At 39.2% G+C, this 23,690-nt stretch overlaps 1 protein-coding gene across 1 annotated transcript in view; it reads left to right on the forward strand.

Annotated features, from left to right (window-relative positions):
* The window catches only part of LOC149828008 (ARM repeat superfamily protein), a 79,199-nt gene extending 60,661 nt beyond the window's left edge, over positions 1 to 18,538 (forward strand). Inside the window, exons 7-8 of the mRNA XM_090019795.1 lie at positions 17,539 to 17,820; positions 17,903 to 18,538. Of these exons, the coding sequence (XP_089875921.1) occupies positions 17,539 to 17,820; positions 17,903 to 17,950 (330 nt within the window). The 3' untranslated portion in view covers positions 17,951 to 18,538. The remainder of the gene's footprint in view (positions 1 to 17,538; positions 17,821 to 17,902) is intronic.
* Positions 18,539 to 23,690: the final 5,152 nt, after the last annotated feature.

The raw sequence follows: 23,690 nt of genomic DNA on the forward strand, positions 1-23,690 counted from the left end.
CAGTGGAGCTACTCTTTATGATGACATTATTTCATTGATGGCATTGCCTCAAGTTTTTTTTTTTAATTTTTTTTTTGTTTTTCATGTTATCTACTAAGAATGACTGCTTGAGGATTTAGTAATTCATTGATTTGTTTATCTACCTCCTTATTTGTGCTTTATATGTAATTGTAATTGATTGTTTGTTTTTATAACTCTTTAATTGCTTGAGGATTGTTTGTTTTATAGTCTTTTTGAGTTATGCTAACTATATATAATTTTCATTTCAATTGGTGCAGTTGAACAATGAAAAAAGATGTAGGATGGGATCATGAAACTAAAGTTTCAAATCCCACCAAGGATAATAAACTCATCAATAAAGCATTTCTTTTATTTATTTATATTTTTAGATATTTTTTTAAAGTTTTTTTAAGTTTTAAAAATATATTTTTGAGGCTTACGCTTTACGCCTTGAGGCTTACACCTCGCTTTATATGTTGGTGGAGCGCTACTCTACGCCTCAACGCTTTTCACAACATTGCAATAGTGTGTATATATATATGTGTGTGTGTGTGTGTGTGTGTGTGTGTGTGTGTGTGTGTGTGTGTGTGTGTGTGAAAGCATTCTAATTGAAAGTTGAAACATGCTAAATGGGTTATTTGAGCTTTTCTCATTTTATTTTTAAATTTTGACAATACAGATGTGATTTGACATGTTCAATTTTATAGGGATCAGCTCTTGAAGTGTTCGAACCAGACACATGGGTAGGTTTTTATAAGCTTTGAAAAATTGATGGCCTAAAATCATTAAGTTTGAAAAATAGAGGGCCTTGATGGTGTCCTTGATGAGGTCATATGTTCACATCATTAAGTTGATGCGGACTTTGATGTAACTGATTTCTTTTGAAAATTTTCAAATGCTGCAAACCTTCGTTCTCTTCTAACATTCCTTTTCCAACCTATGTTGTATAACAGTCACCGATACCAGACATACCACTGACATGCCTAGTACAAGAGGATATATATATATATATATATATATATATATATATATATATATATACAAAATAATTGTATTGTCCTTGTAAAATGGCACATTCTTCGAAATGTCTCACAATTTACAAAAATCCTCCCTATATCCAAAATGTTTGATTCCTGACTTTTTTAGGACATTTTTGCCCTTCGCAAATATACTACGAGGCAAATGTGCAAACCTCTTTTTACTAAAATCGCATAGGGGGCACAGGCAGGAGGACGTTTGCAAATGTGTGAGGTCATTCGCATGTGAAGGTCAGGACATTCGCAAATGTGAGAGTATTTAGTTAAAGGAGGTTTGCATATTTTGGGGACATTCGCAAAAATGATTTGTGAAAGTCATACTATATTTGTGGACTTATGTTGAGAGTATTTAGTTAAAGGAGGTTCACACATTTCGGGGACATTCACAAAAATGATTTGCGAAGGTCGTATCGTATTTGCAAGACTTCTTTAACTAAATACTCCTACATTTGTGAATGTCCTGACCATTCGCATGCGAATGTCCTAACACATTTGTAAACGTTCTCCCACCTGTGCCCCTTATGCAATTATAGTAAAAGGACGTTCTCACATTTGGAGACATTCACAAAAATGATTTGTAAAGGTCGTACAATATTTGTGGAGGTACGTCGGAAGCATTTAGTTAAAGTAGATTTGCACATTTTAGGGACATTTACAAACATGATTTACGAAGGTCGTACTATATTTGCGAACCTCCTTTAACCAAATACTCCCATATTTGTGAATGTCCTGACCTTCACATGCGAATGTCTTCTTGCTTGTGTCTCTTATGCGATTTTAGTAAAAGGAAGTACTTACATTTGGGGACATTCGCAAAAATAATTTGCGAAGGTTGTGCTATATTTGTGGAAGGGCAAAAATGTCCTAAAAAGTCAGGAATCAAACATTTTTGGATATGAGGAGGATTTTGGCAAATTGTGAGGCATTATATATATATATATATATATATATATATATATATATATATATATATATGAGGCAAATTGTGAGGCATTTTATATGGATAGTACGATCATTTTCGTATATATATTTTTGTTATTGTCTATATTATGTACAATCTAGTTGAAAAATCATAAATGCAAGTTGGATCCCCTCAATCTGACCTCAGAGATGTGTTCAACTTCAACATGACCTTGGATCATATTTTTTCGATGTAAAAATGTGATCTTTTGATTCTTGAAATTCCGGCAGTTGGTAGGATGTTGATTTTTGAAACCCTTGAAAAACTCCCTTATATTTGCAAATACTTGATCCGAGACCTATTTTCTAGCATATAAATAACTAAGTATATATATATATCGAGTGATTGGTAGCTGCTCACACGTTAGGTGCTAAATGGGTTTTCAGTCTTTTTTTTTATTTTATAAATTCTGACCATACAAATGTGATCTATGCACTTGATTTTATAGGGATCAACTCTCGAAACATTCGATTCCGACACATGGGTGGTTTTTTATAAGGTTTGAAAAATCAACGGTCTAAAATCTTTGTAAATTTTTGAGGCTTCAAATATCATTTTTTTTCATCAAAAACACATTATCCAGCTTTGGATTCCTCGTAAATCGACCATGCTCAACACATTTGCGGGGTCACAATGGCGAAAAAAACATCGAAAGGATAGAAAACCCATTTAGCACCTAACGTGGGAGTTGCTACCAATTTCTCTCTCTCTCTCTCTCTCTCTCTCTATATATATATATATATATATATATATATATATATATATATATATATATATATATATATATATATATATATATATATATATATATATATATATATAAACGCCCCAAAATTTTTACTCAAATTTTTGAGGATTTTTTTTTTGTAAAAACAGCGAAAAAAAATAATACTATGAGATTAAGCATTCCAGAACATTACAGTAGAGAGCAAGCAACCTCACTTATTTTATTGCATTATCAAATAAGTAATGACATCAGAGTTTCTAAATAGCAAGAATAATAATAAATTGAAATTTAATTTGAGATTATCCCGAGAACACAATAAACCAAACTTCTCAATCATTACCCCATCACGCAATCGCTCATGATATTTTATTCTTCACCTAAAAAATGATAAATTTATAAGAATTAGACTACAACTGTCTAAGTAGGAAATACTGTAATTTTTCTTGCAGGTATATCGTGTGCCATGTGATGTGGCTGCCGTGTGCGATTTTCAACATATGCAAGAACAAGTACAAAATCTACACTATGACAACAACAATTTATGAATACTAACTAACAAGTAACAATATTAGCAGAATTTAAAACATTTCATGACCACATATTTCTTTGAATGCTAAAAGTAAGTGACCACATTTCAAAAGTAACTATTTATGAATACAATTGTAAATTTGTCACTACCTACTCAGATGTGATACCTAAGATGATCTAATTCAAATGTTTATCTTTAATTATTCCGCGGGTACATGCGGGCCAAAACAATCATTTTAGAAGAGAACATTCGGGGGTTTATTATTCATTGGTGTTTTATTAACCCGAACATTCTAACTGAAACTGTAAATCCTAAGTGAGCGGTCAGTGACCGAGAGAACCTCCCAAAGACCCAAAATCAAAACAGGATGCATCCCTAATTTCTGCAGAAGAACAAAGAGCTACTACCACCTAGGACACATTGGTAGTCCGAGTCCCCTCAACTCCGAGGACTGGGGACCAACGAGTCATTTTTGTTCGAAACACAAAATACATGTCCTCGGAGTTCTGTATCACCTACCCTCTCTAAGGTAAGTCTGAATCTGAGTGGGTTAATCTTTTCATTCATTTAAATTACCCAAAGTACATGGGCATTTCTCTAACTACCTCCTACTACCATAGTAGTAGGTCCCCAACCTTAGCCATTTTACTAAGGTATAAACATCACCTTTTTTTTTTTATTGCACAAACTCACTCAGAGTGCTCCGGTACCTTTAAACCAGTCAAGTACGGTTGCCCCAGTACCTTTAAATCAGTCAAGTACGGTTGCCCCGGTACCTTTAAATCAGTCAAGCACGGTTGCCCCGGTACCTTTAAACCAGTCAGGCCCACACGAATTTAATTTAAGTTTATCATCAATTTTATTGCCATAGTGCACCAGCTAACAACCCAAGTACCTGCATTGGGTATTCAACCCATATTGCCCATTAGGCAGGGTTTTCCAAACAACTCAAGACATATACTTATACCAACCTTGAAATGGAAATGTATTCACATATATTTATTTACATGCTGATCACTAATCAAGGTTAAACATAATGAGCATGAACTATGGCATAATCAGAACCCCTATATATGCAGGTCATAATGTAACCCGTAACTAGAAATATTCGCATGCATGTGAGTCTTTTTAATAAAACATAACCAGCACATTAACATATGCTGAATATAATGTATGGGGTATTGTAAACTACAAATGCTCTTAAAATAACGAACACATAGAGGCTACATACATGCAGACCCGATATAGCCAATCTATTGTGCGTGTGCGTTACAGCAAGCTGCAAGTGTACAGTGATGGATGCAATGATGGTTACATCAACTATATAACAGATTGCAAATTTCAGAGCTACTCAAGCATGTAACTACGTTGAACAGGTGAGTATTAGCCACACTACTGTAGCATAACTTTCAGACCCTGTGATTCTTTAGCTGGCACACAGTCCATCTGTATCACACTTACCTTCAGCCAACAACAGAGATGAACTTAAACAACTATTACTATATACAAGGAAAACTACTAAGATTAAGCCAGACTGTGAAAAATAAAAGTTTTTGGTATAGAAAATTTTATATTCAGAACATAAGATTTGCATACTCGTTACATGTTATTTAGGCAAGAACGTAACATGCACAACTCTTATTTTAATAAGATTACAACAGTTCTCGGATGGTACACACGGTAACAAAAAATTTTCTCTTTTTTTTTGCTTAGAATCTCAACCAGAGTTACCAGTCGAGGAAGCGGGAGCGGGAAGCGATACGGGAAGCGGGAGCGGGAAGCGAGGCACTTTCAAAAATTTAGGAAGCGGGGAAGCGTGGGACCACTTAGAAGAAAATTTCGAACTGTCTCGGAAACGACCTAGGAAGCGAACCAGAAGCGACCTAGGAAGCGAACCGGAAGCGAGGGGAAGCGAAAAAAATGAAAAAAATGGGGAAGCGAGGGGGAAGCGTGGGGGAAACGTGGGGGAAGCGCGCTTCCCATTTATGGGAAGCGCGTTTCCCATAAAAGGGGGACGCGCTTCCCATAAAAGGGAAGCGCGCTTCCCAAAAAATGGGGACGCTTCCCCTCACGCTTCGGAAGTGCGACGTTTCGCGCTTCCCCTTTTGCCTAGGCGCTTCCGGTAACTCTGATCTCAACTCAAAACTGACATGCTACAGTCATCGATTGCCGAAGAAGAGGCACAAGACTTAATCTTGTTTCAGTCTCAACAGTTCATCTGAACTCCAAGAACGATATACAGGACATTGTCCTGGTTCAGACCTCGATTTCTCATAGGAATTGCAAAAGAATATGTACAGAATCAATCCTGAAATTCAAGAGAATATACCCCAGGCCAAATCATGCAGTTCCAAAGGTTATACACAAGACTAAATCATAAAATTTACAGGAATGTGTATATATATATATATATATACATACGGAATTTCAGAGGAATGTGTATGCAGACTTAAATCATAAAATTTCAATAATGTAGAACAAAACTGAATCTTGAAATCCAAAGAGACATACACAGGTATAACCCTTAAATTTTAAGAAAATTGAGGACAGAATCAGATCATGACTTCTCTAAAGTGCATAAAAGTCTCTTTTCCACATACCGACCCTGCTTATAACCATAATCCATCGAGACTATGTCAACTTAAAGAACTACCCCCCCCTTCGATCATACCTTTACAATAGACATCCGAAACCCCCAAATCATAGATTTGGGGTTTTCGGATTAGGGTTGACAGAAACCCCCAAGCTTGGATTTCGTAGCTGCCGAAATCCCCAGCTCACAAGTTTGAGTTTTCCGGCAGCCGAGAACCCGAAAAGAAACTCTGTGCCGTTCGAGTTAGGGCTTCCCCCGTAACCCACCTCAACGTGACCGAGCACATTCAATACCCAACAAATTTTTTTACAGTGATTCTACCTCTGTCCGGCGCTCTGCAGGTGGCTGTCATGAGGCGATGGCCGTTGGTTCTGGTGGCCCTACCGCTTCCGATGATGGAAGGAAAAGTGGCCACCACGGGTGGGTCATGTGAGAAGTCGAGGGGAAGAAGGGGAGACAAAGGGTAGAGGCGAGAACGAGAGAGATGAGAGGCAGAGGAGAGTGAGGGAGACGGACTCGGGGTCCCCCTTTGTAGGGAAAAGCCCGAGAAGAGAGGAGCTCTCCTCCGGCAGCTGTGCTGCGCCCCTCCCTCTTTCCATTACTTGGACGTGTGTTAAGGTTTTGAATCCTAACATGCCCTCTTATCGGGCAGCCCGTATCGGGCCATACATTTTTTTTTCTCTACGGGGCGCAGCCCGGGTTCAGACCCAAAACTCGGAAGTCCCTTTGAATTGGATCCGCGCCACCCCTTATGATGTGGATCCACAAATTGGATCCAATTGTGGATCCTCGAGTTCGTTATATATATATATATATCTTTATTAGATGCACGTTTATATATGGATCCTTCATGGATCTTGGATCCAAAATACGGATCCCAGACCCAATTTAGAATATATATATATGCTTTTACGGTAAAATTTAAGTAAATAATAATAAAAAATGAGGTTATTACATCCTTTCCCCCTAAAAGAAATTTCATCTTCGAAATTTACCTATAAGTGCTTCCTCCAAAAAGATTGGGGTACTTCTTCCGCATATTGGCCTCAGGTTCCCAAGTGCTTTCATCAATGCCATGGTGCTGCCATCTCACCTTGACGAAAGAAATGATCTTTGATCTCAAGACTCGCTCGCTTCGTTCCAATATTTTCACTGGTTTTTCTTTCATTGTTAGGTCTTCCCTTATATCTACGTCCTTATACTGGATGACATGTGACGGATCTTGAAGATATTTCCTTAACATAGATACATGGAATACATTATGATCTGAGCATACTGGGGAGGTAGAGCTATACGATAGGCCGTTTCTCCAATCCACTCCAAAATCTCGAAAGGTCCGATATATCTGGGGCTCAATTTTCCTTTCTTACCAAAACGAAACACACTTTTGGTGGGAGATATCAGTGTTGTGAGAGGCGTACGCCTCAGTACCTGAAGCGTACGCCTTAGAGGTGAGGCGCACGCTCAAGGTACTGTGGCGTTTCAGGCTTGAAATGCTTTCACTCATGTGAAACGCAAGCTTCCTATTTTTCTTCTAGCTTTGAGAAGGCTTGTGAGAAGATAGTTTATCTTTTTTTTTTATGTTTCCTATATGTTATAAATGCAGATGGTATTCTAAACATACCACTATCAACGTGAAAATAGAGACGTGAAACAATGGCTGTTCATGGACCTGTTAAGAGTAGGTTAATTATAAGCGGTGATGACGATGATGATGTTCCTCTGGTATTCAAGAGAACCAACACACTATCCAAAACAAAACAATCAGATCCATCGATGAATAAGCCGCCTCAGAAAAAGCTTGCCCCTGATATAAGGGCTCCTAAACCCCAAAACTCAAGTTTGCAAATGGATAAAGGTGCATCATCTACGAAGATAGTGATAAAGAAGACACTTACTGCAGGCTCACAGGCTTCAACTCAAGTATCTGCTCGGTCAGATTCAAACCATTCATCAAATCAAACCTTAATAAGCAACAACAAGTCGACGGTTTTGAGCAGGTCTCCTAATATACCAAGCATGGATTCTGATGATTCAGATGATGACAAACCATTGAATTTTAGAAGACCAGTAGTTCCAAAGGTGGTTGCTAAACATAAGCCTGATGATTTGAAGGATCTGGAAAAAGAAAAGATAAGTTCAAAGGCATCATCTGAAGATGATAAACCGTTGGCTTTGAGGGCAACAATGAAGTCTTTAAATCCTGTTGGTATTTCTATTAAAACGGAGTCAGACTCTAATGAGGACAAGAAGCGTTTAGCTTTTAAGTTCAGCAAAATGGTTCTGGCAAAGGTTTAAACAATCAATTTCCTTCAAAGATCAATTTTCTTATGATTTTGTACTAAAATAATTAAAAGCAAATTAGTAGTTCTTATTTAAAATTTTCATTATTTTATTAATATTATATATTTTATTATTTTGATCATGAAGCTTACGCTTCAACGCCTCGCTTCGCCTCATCGCATTTAGCAACCTTAGGTGATATCTTCACGAAAACCCAATCCCCCACATCAAAAGTGAGCTCTCTGCACCTCTGATCTGCATATCTCTTTTGCCGACTCTGGGCTGATAGCAGTCTATCTCTTATCATCTTGATCTGTTGGGTATAATGTTGCAACACGATCGGTGATTCTATCGAGCGTTCACCAACCTCGTCCCAATCACAGGCGATCTGCAAGGTCGTCCGTAGAGAGCTTCGAAAGGGGCCATGCCGATGCTCGCATGATAACTATTATTATAGGCATACTCCGCTAAGATCACATGCTTGTCCCATTCGCCTTTCCAATCCAGAATACATGCTCGCAACATATCTTCAAGTGTTTGGATAATCCTCTCTGATTGTTCGTCGGTCTGGGATGAAAAGCGGTACTCAGCTTCAGCTTTGTACCCAAGGCCTGTTGCAATTGCCCCCAAAACCGAGAAGAAAACCTAAGATCTCAATTTGATATGATAGAGACTGGTACTCCATGCAGTCGAACAATCTCTCTGATGTATAAATTTGCGAAGCCCTCGAGGGATTGATTTATCCGTATGGGTAGGAAGTGAGCCGATTTGGTGAGTCGGTCCACTATTACCCATATGGCGTCATGCTGTTTCCGTGTTTTGGGCAAATCTACTACGAAGTTCATGGTGATTTCTTCCCATTTTCACTGTAGAATCTCCATTTGCTGCATCATTCCGCCAGGTTTCTGATGTTCAATCTTGACTCGCTAACAAGTCAAACACTTTGAGACATAACTTGCAACCTCACGCTTCATTCCATTCCACCAATACCCTTATAAATCTTTAAACATTTTTGTACTCCCCGGGTGTATGGTGTACTTGGACCTATGTGCTTCACCCAATAGTTCTTCTTTCAACTTGGGATCACTAGGGACCCAAAGTCGCTTTTGCATCCAGATACTGCCATTTTCCTTTAGTGAGAAGTGCAAATTTTCTTGCTAAGCTAGTGACTTGAGCTTCTCATACTGGGGATCTTCCTTCTGACCCTCAACAATCTTTGTAAGGATCTCAGGATGGACAGATAAGTTAGATAACTTGATACTTCCATCGTTATCTGCGAACGACTTACAGTCAATGAATTCTTCTACCAAATTCTACCCTTTTGTCAATAGACTGGACAAACTGCAGCCAGCTTTGCGGCTGAGAGAGTCAGCTACAACATTTGTCTTCCCTGGGTGATAGGAAATGGTAAAGTCGTAATCCTTTATAAAATCCAACCATCGTCGTACTTCGAACTGTTCCCCATACAGGTAATGTCGCCATATCTTCAAAGCGAACACTACAGCTGCCAATTCGATATCATGAATTGGATAGTTTCGCTCATGAATCTTTAGTTGGCAAGAGGCATACACTATCATTTTGCTATTCTACATTAAGACACATCCAAATCCTGTACCTGATGCGTCTGAATATACCACAAAACCGCCATGACTTGATGGTAAGGCCAATACTGGGGCGGTGGTAAGCTTCTTCTTTAAGATTTGAAAACTGTCTTCGCACTTACCCATTCATTTGAACTTAATTCCTTTCCTCAGGAGCTTGGTCATGGGCATGTCAATCCGTGAAAAGTCCTGAATGAATCTTCCATAATAGCCTGCTAACCCGAGAAAACTCCTAATATCATCGATATTCTTCGGTTGACCCCAATTTCATACGGCTTCAACCTTAGCCGGGTCCACCGATACTCTATCTTGCGATATGACATAGCCTAAGAACATAACCTTCTCGAGCCAGAATTCACACTTGGAGAATTTTGCGAACAACTGGTGTTCCTTGAGAGTCTCCAATGCAATCCTCAAATGGTCTCAATGTTGCTATATGCTTTCAGAGTATATAAGTGTATCATCGATAAAGACGATCAGGAAAGTATCCAAGTACGCTCTGAATACCCGATTCATCAAATCCATGAATGCGGCAGGAGCATTTGTCAGTCTGAATGGCATAACTATAAACTCGTAGTGATCGTACCTTGTTCGGAAGGCTGTTTTGAGAATATCATCGTCCTTGATCCGGAGTTGGTGATATCCAGATCTGAGATCGATTTTTGAAAACACCTTAGCCTTTTGCAGTTGATCGAACAAGTCTTCGATGCGAGGTAGGGGATATTTATTCTTGACGATCGCCTGATTCAACATCCGATAGCCTATGCACAACCTCATAGACCCATCCTTCTTCTTTACGAAGAGAACTGGTGCTCCCCATGGTGATACGCTAGGTCTAATGAAGCCTCGCTCCATTAACTCCTGAAGTTGTTTCTTTAGTTCCTCCAACTCCACTGGGGCCATACAATAGGGTGCTTTCGAGATCGGTGTCGTCCCAGTCACTAACTCAATATGAAAATCCACCTCACGCTGTGGAGGTAGTCCAGGCAACTCCTCCGAAAACACTTCTGGGAATTCACGAACCACCTCAAGTTCTTCGAGTGGTGTGACCTTCGGCTCGTAGGAAAATACATTCACTAAGAATGCTCGACACCCTTGCCACATATACTTCTGAACCTTTGATACCGATACCATTCAGGCTTTTATCGTAGGTCTGGAGAGCCTAAACTCAACCTTTGGCAATTCTGGTCGGGACAAGACCACTTTCCCTTGGCAGTAGAGAACATTAGCATAATGTTCATATAACCAATCAATCCCCAATATGACATCATATTCAGTCATATCGAGCAGGATTAAGTCAGCCGGTAAATTCTGCCCCTCCAACACAATTATTACGTCGGGGATGTAGTTTACACTTATTGAATTATACCCTATAGGATTGTACACATTTAATACATGTTTCAAGGATTCACTATGTGCACCTAAAAGTTTAGCAAACTCTATGGATACGTATGAATGTGTAGCACCACAGTAAAAAAGGACAAGTGCAGCATGGCCATCAACAATTACCGTACCTTGCACCAAGTTCCCTTTCTCCAGCTCCTCTGTCGTAGTGGCATATACTCGTGCCGGCACCCTCTTCTGTGTGTTCTGCTGCGGTACCTGTTGTTGCTGTGGTGGTTGTTGCTGCTGATATCCTCCTCCGGCATTCCTCCTCTGCATGTCCGCCATCTTCTTATGGCACTGGTGGGCATAATGACCCATCTTGCCATAGTAGAGGCATCCACCGATGTCTCTGGGGCAAGGTTGCACTTTGGGCAAACCCGATTTGGTCCCTGATACTGCGGAGGACGAGCACCACCATTGTACCTTTGCTTCTTGTGAGGTGGCTGGTGCTTCTTGCCACCCTGGTGCTGCTGCAGGTCGGCTCTCCGTTTCCACGATGTGCCATTCTGACCCTTTCTTGATCACTCCCAATCTTCGTTCAATATAGTAGACATTTCAATGGCCTGTGCGAGGGTGGACGATAGATTAATTATCACTCGGGATCGTAATTCGTTCTTGAGTCCATGGACATACTTGGTTGCCTTGGCTTTGTTATTTGCGAACAAGTTCTAGCAATAAGGCTCCAAGGTCCAAAATTTGGTAGTGTACTCTACCAGATTCATATTCCCCTGAGTAAGCTCCAGGAATTCCTGCTACTTCTGATCACGAGCATGCTGGGGAAAATGTCTCTAAAAACGCCTCCTTGAAAACTTCTCATGGAATAGGATCCATCCTGACAAAGTGGATGGTTCGGGCTGTGTCCCACCACTTCTGTGCATCTTCCATCAAGCAGTAGGTACCGAAGTCTGTTTGCTTATCATCGAGAACAGGCAGAACCTGAAAAGCTCGCTTCATCTCTGCGATCCAACTTTCGGCTAGCTCAGGGTCAGCCTTTCCTGAAAAACTTGGCGGACTCAACTTCAGGAACTTCTCATAGGTGATTGCACCGGTATTATGACTTTCGCTTATGGCCGCGGCTAGCTCCGTCTGGTTGCGCATTTGGGTGTCCATCGTCTGAGCCAGACTACCGAGAGTTTCCATCACGAAACCCCTTTGTTTCTGCCATTCATTGGCTGTGCTCGAATTAGCTTGGGATCCGCGATACATCTAATAAATTTTTTTTTAAATTTCGCAGCCCATTTCATAGGGCAAAATTTTAAAAAAACCCAAAAATAGACCAAAATGATCCTGGGTGCGCTGACCGCACCGAGTGCCGCACCCGCACCTACGTCGCATCGCGTCGCGTCGACACGGGTGCGACACCTGTCTGGCCGAATCCTTGTGACAGGCTTTATCTGATCAATGTGACCCCATGGATGTGTTCAACATGGTATTTTTAGGAAATCACAATTTGGATCAAGTTGTAATGACGTAAAACATGATTTTTTCAATTGTGAAATGTTGGTATGTTGCATTTATTTTATTTATATTTTTGAAGAAATTTTTTAAGTTTTTTTTTTTTTAAATTTGAGGCTTACGCTTTATGCCTCACTTCAGTTTTTGGTGGAGCGCTATGCCACGCCTCAACGCTTTTCATAACATTGGTGTCGTGTCATGCTTACACAAGACACATGCTAGGTTGAAGTGTCCATGTGTTTTAGCTTGAAACATTTCAATCAGATATCATGTATTTCACCATTCTATCTCATCAACTATGACTTTGCAAAAGGATTTGTGACCATGTAATCTTGGATGATTTTATAATGATCCTTATCTCTTAAACTAGGTTCATCAATTTTTATTCTTCTTTCCTATGTAATACTTATAGATGTGATCTACATGTTTTTCTTAGTGAAAATCAGCTTTTAGATCACCCGATTATGACATGTAGGCAGGTTTTTATAAGTCTTCAAAAATTAATGGCCTGCAATTGTGATACTTCCTCAGGTCATAAAATCATGTTTTTTTGTTGAAAAAACATGATTTAAAAGCCGACCCCACTATTTTGATATGCTGAATCTAACTATGAGGTGCGATTGGATGAAAACAACCTACACCATGGAGATTTACAAGTGTTTGTACCTACAAATGTTTATAACAGTACATTACCTTATATATATATCACTGTCACTGATATCGCCGATAAATTGAAAATATGACGATATTATCGGCTACCTTGAAATAGCCAATAATATCGGGAATATATCATCACGATATTTTCAAACTATCGCCATAATCAAAATATTGCGATATTATCGTGATATTTTTGGGAAAATCTTTTTTTTTTTAAGTTTGCATTTCCTATTTTTTGTTTCTTTTATATTTTAAAACCTTTAAAACACGTTTCTTTATATTTTTGGAAGAAAAATAATGCAAAACTTATTATTTTCTTAGCTTTTTTTTATTTATATTTTTTTCAAAATTTTGAACTCCTGAGATTTTTCCGAGATTTATCAACTTTTGAAAATCTCTCCGAGAAATACCTTCACTGAGAAATTACCTTTAACTATGCAGGTGACTATGCTATATATATGCACCCCCACTCATGTTTTTTGAAATTTCCATCTTGCACCCATCACACCTGCACCCTTGTGGCATAGCTTCTTTGATACGGGCCATGTACACCCAACACCACATTACACAATATGGCAAAGTTCATTGAAAATCAAATAGATGGTAGTCAGGTCAAGCTTATGGTCAAACTAGGTTATATATATGGCAGTGCATGTTCCAATTATGAGCCAAGAGGCTTAAAGGTAAAAAAGCATTTTGAAAGTTCAATAATGGGAGTGAATTGTTCAGGGGTGTTTGTTCTCAATTTGGAAGAAATTTACCTTGGATTTTCTACATGAAGATCTAGAGGACAATTATTATTTCCATCTATACATCCTTAGTTTGTCATTCCACTACGTTTAGAAAAGTACCATAATGCCCTTTTGTACCACATTGTCTGGGTTAAACCAAGGTTGCCAAACTAGGAAGCAGAAGCGGAAGCGGGAAACTATACGGGAAGTGAAAGCCAGAAGCGAGGCATTTTAAAATTTATACGAAGTGGGAAGCGAAGTTTCAATTTAAAAGTGAAATATGAATAAAAAATGAAGCAATATGGAATCAAACAAGAGACAAATAAAAACTAAAATAAAATTGATGATTCTTATATTTCATGTTTTTTCTGTAAAGGAGTTAAAATTTTGTTAAAATCTAACAATGATGGTTACCAATTTAAAGAAAGTACATGGAAAGTGAGTGAAAGCGTGAGAGAAAATACATGAAAAAGATGAAAAGAAACGTGAGAAAAGTATATAGTATGCATAGACCATGTGTATGAGAAGCATAGAAGAAGCATGGGGGAATCGAGCTTCCCATGAAGTTTCGGAAGCGTGGAGTATTGCGCTTTCGAAGCGAGTTTCCGGGAAGCGAGCTTCCCACCTACCTAAGAAGCTTTCGGTAACTCTGGGTTAAACACCCTAAGAAACCTTGTGTGTTTCTTGTTTGCCCATTAATCGTTTTTGAAAAGTTACTAACTTGCTTGAAAAAGGAGACTGGTGATTCAAATGCATTCAAATTGATTCATAAGCTCATTTGAATAGATTTTAGGATTCTCATAGAAATATTCTGAGACATCTTATACTATGCACCAACAATAATTTTGGAAATTTTGTTATATGCAGATAAAGGGTGTGGGAGTTTTCTTTCTTGTTTTCTTCTTCCTGTTCTTCCTAATTTGCCATATCTTCTCTCTCCAATGTTTCTGAAGTGTTTGATTAAAACCTGTATAAAAAGAGAAGAAAATAAACACCATTTGATAAAAGGAATTCAAGCCATAAGTGCCTTTATGCCTTGTTACATCCTTTGGAGACGAGATTCAGTTTGCCTTCATGGAGTTCCTTAGGCCTGAGTTAAAATTAAAATTTTAATCTAATAATAAAATAAATATCAAACACATCTTTTAATTAAATTTTCATTTTGTGTTTGTGTGGCGCATGTGTGCATGCATGATGTGTGTGATGACAAGTGTGCATGTGCATATGTGTGTGTTCTCATGCCAAATTGACCACCAAATATTACTTTGTATCTATGTAACCACAACATGGCTAAACATTGGCCGTACCCGTGTTGACACGCATCGACATGTGTGCGGGTACCAGGCGCAGTGCAAGTACATCACGGGCTGGGTCCCACACTGTGCTGGTTCGGGTCCAATGAAGACTCGAAGTTTCCTTTCATTTTCCCTTGGTCAAACCATGGTCAAAGGGGTGAGGTCATTTTGGTCCTGCCTCACCCGATACATATTCCCCCTCTCCCGAAACCTCGAAACCCTCGACTCTCTCTCTCTCTTCCGCCCCTCTGTCTTTCGTCTTCCCCTTCTCTCTCACAGACTTCCCTCTTCCCACCCTCGGCAGCAAGAGGGGAGCAAAAGAAGAGAGAGAGAGGGAGGTACCTACCTCCTCTTCCTCCATCTTCTTCTTCACCTCGTTGTTCTCCTTCTTTGTACCCAAAGAGAGTGGGGCGGTGGGAGGAGACCCTTTCCTTTTTGTCGTGTTTGATCCTTTATTCATTTTTTTAAAATTTTTGGTCCCCCCCCCCCCCCCCCCAAATTCATTTTTTGCCTACACCTCCTCCTTTATTCAAAATGTCATCCCACAACTCTTTTTACTAAAATCTGTCCCTTTTTTACTAAAACCTGCATTATATATATATATATAAAGCCTGGAAGATCAACTATGGAAGCTATACATCTTCTTAGACAACTTATTGAGAGATATAGAGAGAGGAACAAATATTTGCATATGGTTTTTATTGATTTGGAGAAGGCATACGATAGAGTACCTAGGGATGTTCTCTGGTGGACAATGATGAAGAAAGGTGTTTCTCTCAAGTACATTAGTATAATTAAAGATATGTACGAAGGAGGAGTAACCAATGTCCGCACTTGTGGAGGGGTGACAACCAATTTTCCTATAGCGGTTTGGTTACATCAAGGATCTACATTAAGCCCTTTCCTATTTGCTATAGTGATGGATGAGCTTACGAGATCAATTCAAGAAAATGTGTCGTGGTGTATGTTGTTTGCTGATGATATTGTTTTGATTGATGAGTCTAAAGCTGGGGTTAATGCTAAGTTAGAATTATGGAGACAAACATTGGAAGCAAGAGGTTTTAAGTTGAGTAAGAGTAAGATAAAATATATAGAATGTCGGTTTAGTAAGCAACGAAGTAGTGATGGGAGTGTAGTGAAGCTTGGTGAGCAAGAAATACTGGTGGATGACTCTTTCAAATATTTGAGATCTATCATTCAAAAGTATGGAGAAATTGATGGAGATGTAAATCATAGGATAAAGGTTGGGTGGATGAAATGAAAAAGTGCAACTGGAATGTTGTGCAATCGTAGAATGTCATTGCGGTTGAAGGGAAAGTTTTATAGGACGACAATTAGGCCCGCTTTACTATATGGTACGGAATGTTGGGCTGCCAAGAGACATCATATTCAAAAAATGAGTGTAACTGAGATGCGTATGCTTAGATGGATGTGTGGAAATACAATAAAAGATAATATTCAAAACGATGAGATACATAAGAAGGTAGACATTGCATCCATTGAAAATAAGATGAGAGAGAATCGTTTACGGTGGTTTGGACATATGCGGCGAAGGCCTGATGATGCTCCAGTTAGAAGGATGGAGAAATGGGAAAATATATTAGTTAAAAGAGGTTGGGGTAGGCCTAAGAAGACTTGGATGGAGATGATAGGAAAGGATATGAATGCTTTGAACCTCACCGAGGATATGGCATTGGATAGAAATGATTGGAGGAGGATTCATGTGGAAGACCCAGAATGATTTTCTTTTTTGGTTCATATCGCCAACCCCAATTGTTTTGGGATGAAAGCGTAGTTGTTGTTGTTGTATATATATATATATATATATATATATATATATATATATATATATATATATATATATATATAAAGCCGTGTCCTCATACCCGTACCCGTTCCCAGGTGACAGCTTTGTATTGGCTTTTGGCTGTCACTGAGTTGAACTGGTTTTTAGGCTCTCTTCAGATGTCCCATGTACACTGTTCCATATTACAACCCAGAGGCTGAAAGACATCTATAATGTTGTATCTGTCTAATAAAATGCAGAGGAAGGATTAATCCCAACCTTGATTCCCTTATGTGGATCATAAAAGAAAAATGTGCTATAGAGTATGTAAGATTTACACTGCTGCCCTTTGTATATTTGGTGGATCAACGGCAGTTTCTTCTTCTTGGATGATTGCATCTTTTGTTTTCTTCCTTTCTGGGCCATCATACCTGTTATGCATTTTGGTGTCATCAAATGAACCAGATCCTGAACGTCTGTTTTCTGTGTTTCATCAGGGAATGTACGTGCTCAGCAACGTTGCATCCGGGAGTGAGTTCCACAAAGATGAAGTGATGCGTCACCTTCTTCCAACTGCAGTAGAGGGATACAACCCTTCCATTTTGATTATGTTTTTGCAGGACAGCAACGATGAGCTTCGTGTCGCAGCAGTTTGGTGTGTCGTGAACCTCACTTATCCTGGAAGCCTTGGAGTGACCAATCGGATTGAAAGGTTACGCAATGCCGGTGTAGTATCTCAAGTTAAGAATATGGATAACGACCCCTGCTTGGATGTGAAGGTTTGTACAAATCTTCCACATCGAAACAATCTTGCTGTGTCATCATTCTCATGCTAAATACTGGAAATCTGTTTCCATGCAGTTCCGAGTAAGAATGGCTCTTGAACAATGGATGATCTGCTCAACCTGATCATTATTATTTCTTGGAGCCCTCCTGTTCCAAGGTCGAAGGAGTTCCTGATGCATTTCGTGTGATCCTCCAAGCTAGTCCAATGAGCTAAACAGCATAAAGTTGAAATCCTATGTTTTGTCTGAATGAAAAGATTCGGTAAGCTTTAACAGCCCATGACTCAGCAACTCTTATGAGCATAAGTCACAGTAGTTTCCCCATTGCAGGCCAAAAGTAGAGTTGGAATATTGCTGTTGCTGGTAGCTGGGGGCTTTAAGTGTGCCCCTAGTGGTTTGTATCAATTACTTCATCTTGGGTATCTGATCTTTATAGAGAGGGTCGCTGTCGGTCTGATCATCTGTGAGACTATTGGAACCTTTTAGTTAGTGTGTGTATACAACTATTGTCCTGTACATAGAGGGGAATTGAGCCCCAGAAAATACAAGTTCACATCAAGAGACAAGTAGTGTGTGCGTAAACATTTCTTTTTTGGCATGTTATATTGACAAGAGGTTTCCAATTCTGCTTGTTGACTGTGTGGGTTTTAGCAGCTTTGTGCTCTCTCCGATGTAAAACTATTGAAATTTTACGTTGTTTGAATGCTTGCAACCTTTTCTTAACATTCACCCTTAGATGTGCTTGGTTGGTGTAGCTGCTGCCATCTTAAGACAGGCCCCTACCTTCTCCTGGTGGCTTAGCATCTAGCTCAATCACCTTGGCTTTTCCAAATCATTGCTCATAGGCCATAATGGTTCGTTATGTACCCGATCAAGCCGAATCAGATTGATAAAAGCTTGGGCTTGCGCTTAATGCAATGGATTCGATTAGCTCTCTGGGTTGAACTGTGAGATGTGTTATTTTTTTTGGGGGGTCTAGCCCAAGGTAAAACCCTCATAACTGACCAACGGGGCCTCAGCTTGTCTGGTAGGAGCAGCTAGTGCACGTCACCTTGTGTTGGGACGTTTCAGGTTCAAACCCCAATGGTACAGTTGTATAACTGGTAGGGGTCTGCCTAACCCCAGCTTGCCTTTAAAAAAAAATCCCTGATAACTGACCTTACATTCAGGTAGGCCTCCGGTTGGTAAAAACCTTTTGAGGTCCTCCCCGCCTTGCAGGGGAGTACACCCTGTTTTGACCTTGCGCTTAGTGATGGCTCCAGTGGTTTTAGAACTCATGATGTCTAGTTAACTTGTTAACATTTACAAGTCACTCCTACCAGATTACATAGCCCATGTGAGCAAACCTATGAGATCTTTGGCTCTGTTTGGAATGTGGCCCTTGAATGACTGATCTCTATTGCCTTGATAATAATACTTCCTGTGGCATTTCATATATCAGTGCCATCATGTATATAGCATATCTCAATTAAGATGTTTTTAACTTCATTTTGATCATTTGTTAGCATTTTGTGCACGTAGTTGGGAGTCCCTTATGATCAAGTTGGCTGGTTCTTGCCCTTTGGTTGGTTGGACACATATTGCACTACGGTGTTATTACTATATTATAATTTTTTTCTATAAGAATATTTTACTGGAGCACTTATTTAGTGCACCTATAAAAATATTTTTACTAGCGCTACAAGTGCGCTAGTAAAAACAACTTTTACGGGCGCTATAAAATAGCACCAGTAAAAATAACATTTATTGGCACTATGCGTTAGCGCCAGTAAACGTTTTACCAGCACAGCATATACGGGTGCAATTTTAGCCCCAATAAAAGTGTTATTTCTTGTACTGCACTACAACTACATAGTGTGTTGTACAAAAAGCATATAGAGATGGAGGAGTTTTCCCTTGGCCTAACCAAAAGAAATTATGGAAAATTGCCACCCTATATTATTTCAATTAATGTTTGATGCATCAAACTGACCTCCACAGTTCAGTCATTAATTTGAAAATATATCAGTTTAAGTGATTTTTTATGTTTGGACAAATTCTTCAAGGTATTCAGAAAGCAATAGCAGACCGCACGCTTAAAACTTGAGATAAAAAGATCAAAGTTTGTATCAATTATTACAAGATACTATTGTACTATGGATGATATCAAATATATAACATACAATACACGCAGGCACACACACCATATATATATATATATATATATATATATATATATATATATATATATAGAGAGAGAGAGAGAGAGAGAGAGAGAGAGAATTCTACAAACTTTATATTTAACCACATGCTTTATTTGATAGTAATCCAGAGACAAATGAAAGAATGGATGATACAACATTCTTTATTTAATATTAGTGCATCAACATGCTTTATTTGATAGTAATGCGTAGCTAGAACATAATCTTAGTTCCTAGATTTGAAGGAATTTTTGAAACCAAAAAGCAGAATGCTTTGGATGCCTCTTCAATCCATTTTTATAGTCGACGAAAACAAGTCCAAATCTGACGGTATAGCCATTGTTCCACTCAAATTTGTCAAGAGGCGACCATGCAAAATATCCCGACAGCAACTCCCTCCCTGTAAGAAATCATCACATAAAAGAAGGTTTTGGAGTTCTTTCAGAAAACCTCTTAAGAGTTCTAGCTAGCGATGGTAGCTGTCCAAGCCTTGTGGAGAAAGCCTGAGTACAATTAGCAAAACTCCATTTAAGACATCTCTTTTTTAATAAAACTTCAAGAAACAAAAAAAAAAATAGTCTTCCAAAAATTTGCAGAAAAAATCAAAACCCTTTGGAGCATGAAAAGTTACAGTTTAGAAAAAAAAAAACTTTTCAAATAAACTCAATTATGGACCCAATTAATGTCTGATCTGGACATATTAAATTATTGACCATTGAGATCCATAGATGCTTCAGATTAAAAAATCAGGTCCTTAATTACAACTTGAAAACAATTTGTTAGCTCATCCCATTAACAATTCTGCAGGTAGCACAAAAGGAGTCTAGGGATAGATAACCAAATCAAGCTGGTGTATTTGCTAGAGCGGAAGTTCATAATCTTCTTATTCTCATATTCAACCAAATTATACTTCCAAATATAAAAGGTCAGATGTGTTCTGTTTTATTCGAATGTTAAGATTTTCTTTCCAAAAAGGTAAAAAAAAAGGTGGTCAAGTATTATTATGGTTCTGTTTGAAAATTACAAATGTAATAGAGGAAGGAAATAAAAATATTGAAGATGAACAAAAGAAGGAAAACATGAAAACTGACAGCACTAGGTTCTGGTTTTAACAACCTTATAGAGTGGGCAGGGGTGGGGGCGGGGGACAAGGTCTCCACCTCCGCCCCGTCTCAAAATCCTGCCCTCCATCCCCACCTCGATCCCTGCACGGATTTTGATTTTAACCTCCATCCCTGCACAGGTTTTGATTTTAACCTCTATACCTGCCTCCATCCCGGTTTCATGTCCTCCACCCCCAGTCCAAAAGGGGCGTAAAGAAACTCCATCTCTCAAAAAAGAAAAGATAAAAAAATGGGTTACACTAATGGAGCCGAAAGAGCGTACAGCAGAAGTAACACTTACACAATTCTGGCACTTCGGAATCCACCGTATTCACTCTCTAATGTTTGTGGAAGATAGTAACAAAAGGCTTCACACCTCTCTCTCTCTCTCTCTCTCTCTCTCTCTCTCTCTCTATATATATATATATATATATATATATATATATATATATATATATATATATATATATAATCGATTGTATACTTACAATCTAACCTGATAGATGTATTCAACATGATCAATATAGTAGGAATCAACTCTGGGATCATATATATTTTTTATGTAAAAATATTTTTTATGAGTAAAAAAAATTAGATCTTCAGATTTTAGTATTCCAAAAGCAGCTTCCCACTAAACAAAACCTTTAGATCACATCTATGGTGTAAGATGTGAGAAAAAAAACTCAAACAAGGAGGTTCCACCCCCATTTACTAGGTCGGTAGCACCTATAAACGGCTCTAGTTAATCCTAACCCCGGCTCCACACACACACACACTCCATAGGTGCTTAATGTAAATACACACATGCGTGATGGATGCTCAGCGCACACAAAAGCAGAAATTATAATTAGCGCACCATTAAAGATCCCAATTCCACTGAGACTTTCGTAAAACAAAATTTTTATACCAACCTCACCCCGCAGAGGCATTTAGTGACACTTCAAAAGCACCATTAAATGCTCTTTTTTGCTCTTTGTGCATTGAGCATCCATCGTGCATGTGTCCATTTTTTTAAACACAGATGCTATTAAGCAGCTACCACTATATATATATATATGAGAACTGAAATATGAGAATTATAAATATGAACATTTTCAACACTTTTTTTGCAAATTCAACCATGTGGATGTGCTTCGCATGGTGAATTTGCTAAGAATCAACCATTGGATCGTGTCTTTTCAATAAAAAATGTGATTTTTAAATGCTTGAATATTTATGAAGATTCTGAGCCATTGATTTTAAAGCCTTAAAAAAATCTAATGATTTTATATATATATATATATATATATATATATACAAACACACACACTACAAGAAACCTATGGATTAGCAATGACCTAAATCCGTTGCTAAATAATTTAGCAACAGATAACTTTCATCGTGAATTTTTCGACGCTAAGTAATGACAAAACTTATTCGTCGCTCCTTTCGTCACTAATTTGTGACAGATTAGCGACGAACATGATCCGTCACGAGTCCGCTATTTTAAATTAGAGATGGATAATATTCGTCGCTAATCCGTCGTTAAATTTAAAAAAAAAAAAAATTTGCTCTCTGCCGGCGCGTTCTCCGGCAATGAGCAATTTTTTTGCACAAAATCGGTGTGTTCTCTGACGTGTTCTTTTGCACAGAATTGACACATTCTCCAGCGTGGTCTTTTGCACAAAACCGATGTGTTTCGGCGTAGGAACGCTCTTCCGCAGCGAGCCAGTCACGACGGGAGAAGGGACGTGGGCAGTCGCAGGTGGCCAATCGAGAAGGAGAACGACTCCCACTGGAAGGAGACCGACTCCCACTGGAAGGAGACTGACAAGCTCCGTGTCGATGGCCAGAGGACCTCCGACGCCCGCTTCACTAAATAAACTGCCGACGAAGGAGTGGACACGGGGGAGGGGGTAGAGGAGCGGCGTCGATCGACCGACTGCGACCTTTTCGATGTCGTAGTGGAGACGGGATCTGACGAGGGAGAAGCGGGACGGGCGGTGGAGACTGGCGAGGGTCACTGCCGGGAGGAGGAGAATGGTGCGGGGGAGAGGTAGCGGGAGTTGATCTCACGAGCCTTTGGCCTCCGGGGGCCGACGCCATTGTCGCGCTCTGAGGGTGCGAGAGGTGGCCGTTGTGCATCGTCAGAGGAAGGACGAGGCTTCTGGCATCCTAAGATGCGCATGGTGGTGGTGGTGGTGGGGACTGCAGCCACCATTATCAGCAAATCATGGTCGTAGGGATCTCCATGACCAATAAAACCTGCAATTCCACCAATAAAAATGGAGGGAGAAAAAATTTCAAACGGGAAGAGGGGAAATTTCGTGCCTCAGGTGGGACGGTTTAAATTGAAAAGTAGCGACGGAATTAGCGAAGGAATTTTTTCGTCGCTAATTAGCGACGAAAAAATCTGTCGCTAATTAGCATTTTTTGTAGTGTTTTGGCGACGGAAAAAATATTGTCGCTAATCCATCGCTAATTAGTGACGGATTTAGCGAGGGAGATATTTTCGTCGCTAATTTTACAAATATTTTGAATGTTAGCGACAAATAGTTTTCTCTCGCTAATCCGTCGCAAATTTGCGACGCTAATTAGCATT

This window comes from Nuphar pumila, chromosome 10 (assembly GCF_984573655.1).
Source record: "Nuphar pumila chromosome 10, dmNupPumi1.hap1.1, whole genome shotgun sequence".
In the NCBI taxonomy this organism is placed as follows: Eukaryota; Viridiplantae; Streptophyta; class Magnoliopsida; order Nymphaeales; family Nymphaeaceae; genus Nuphar; species Nuphar pumila.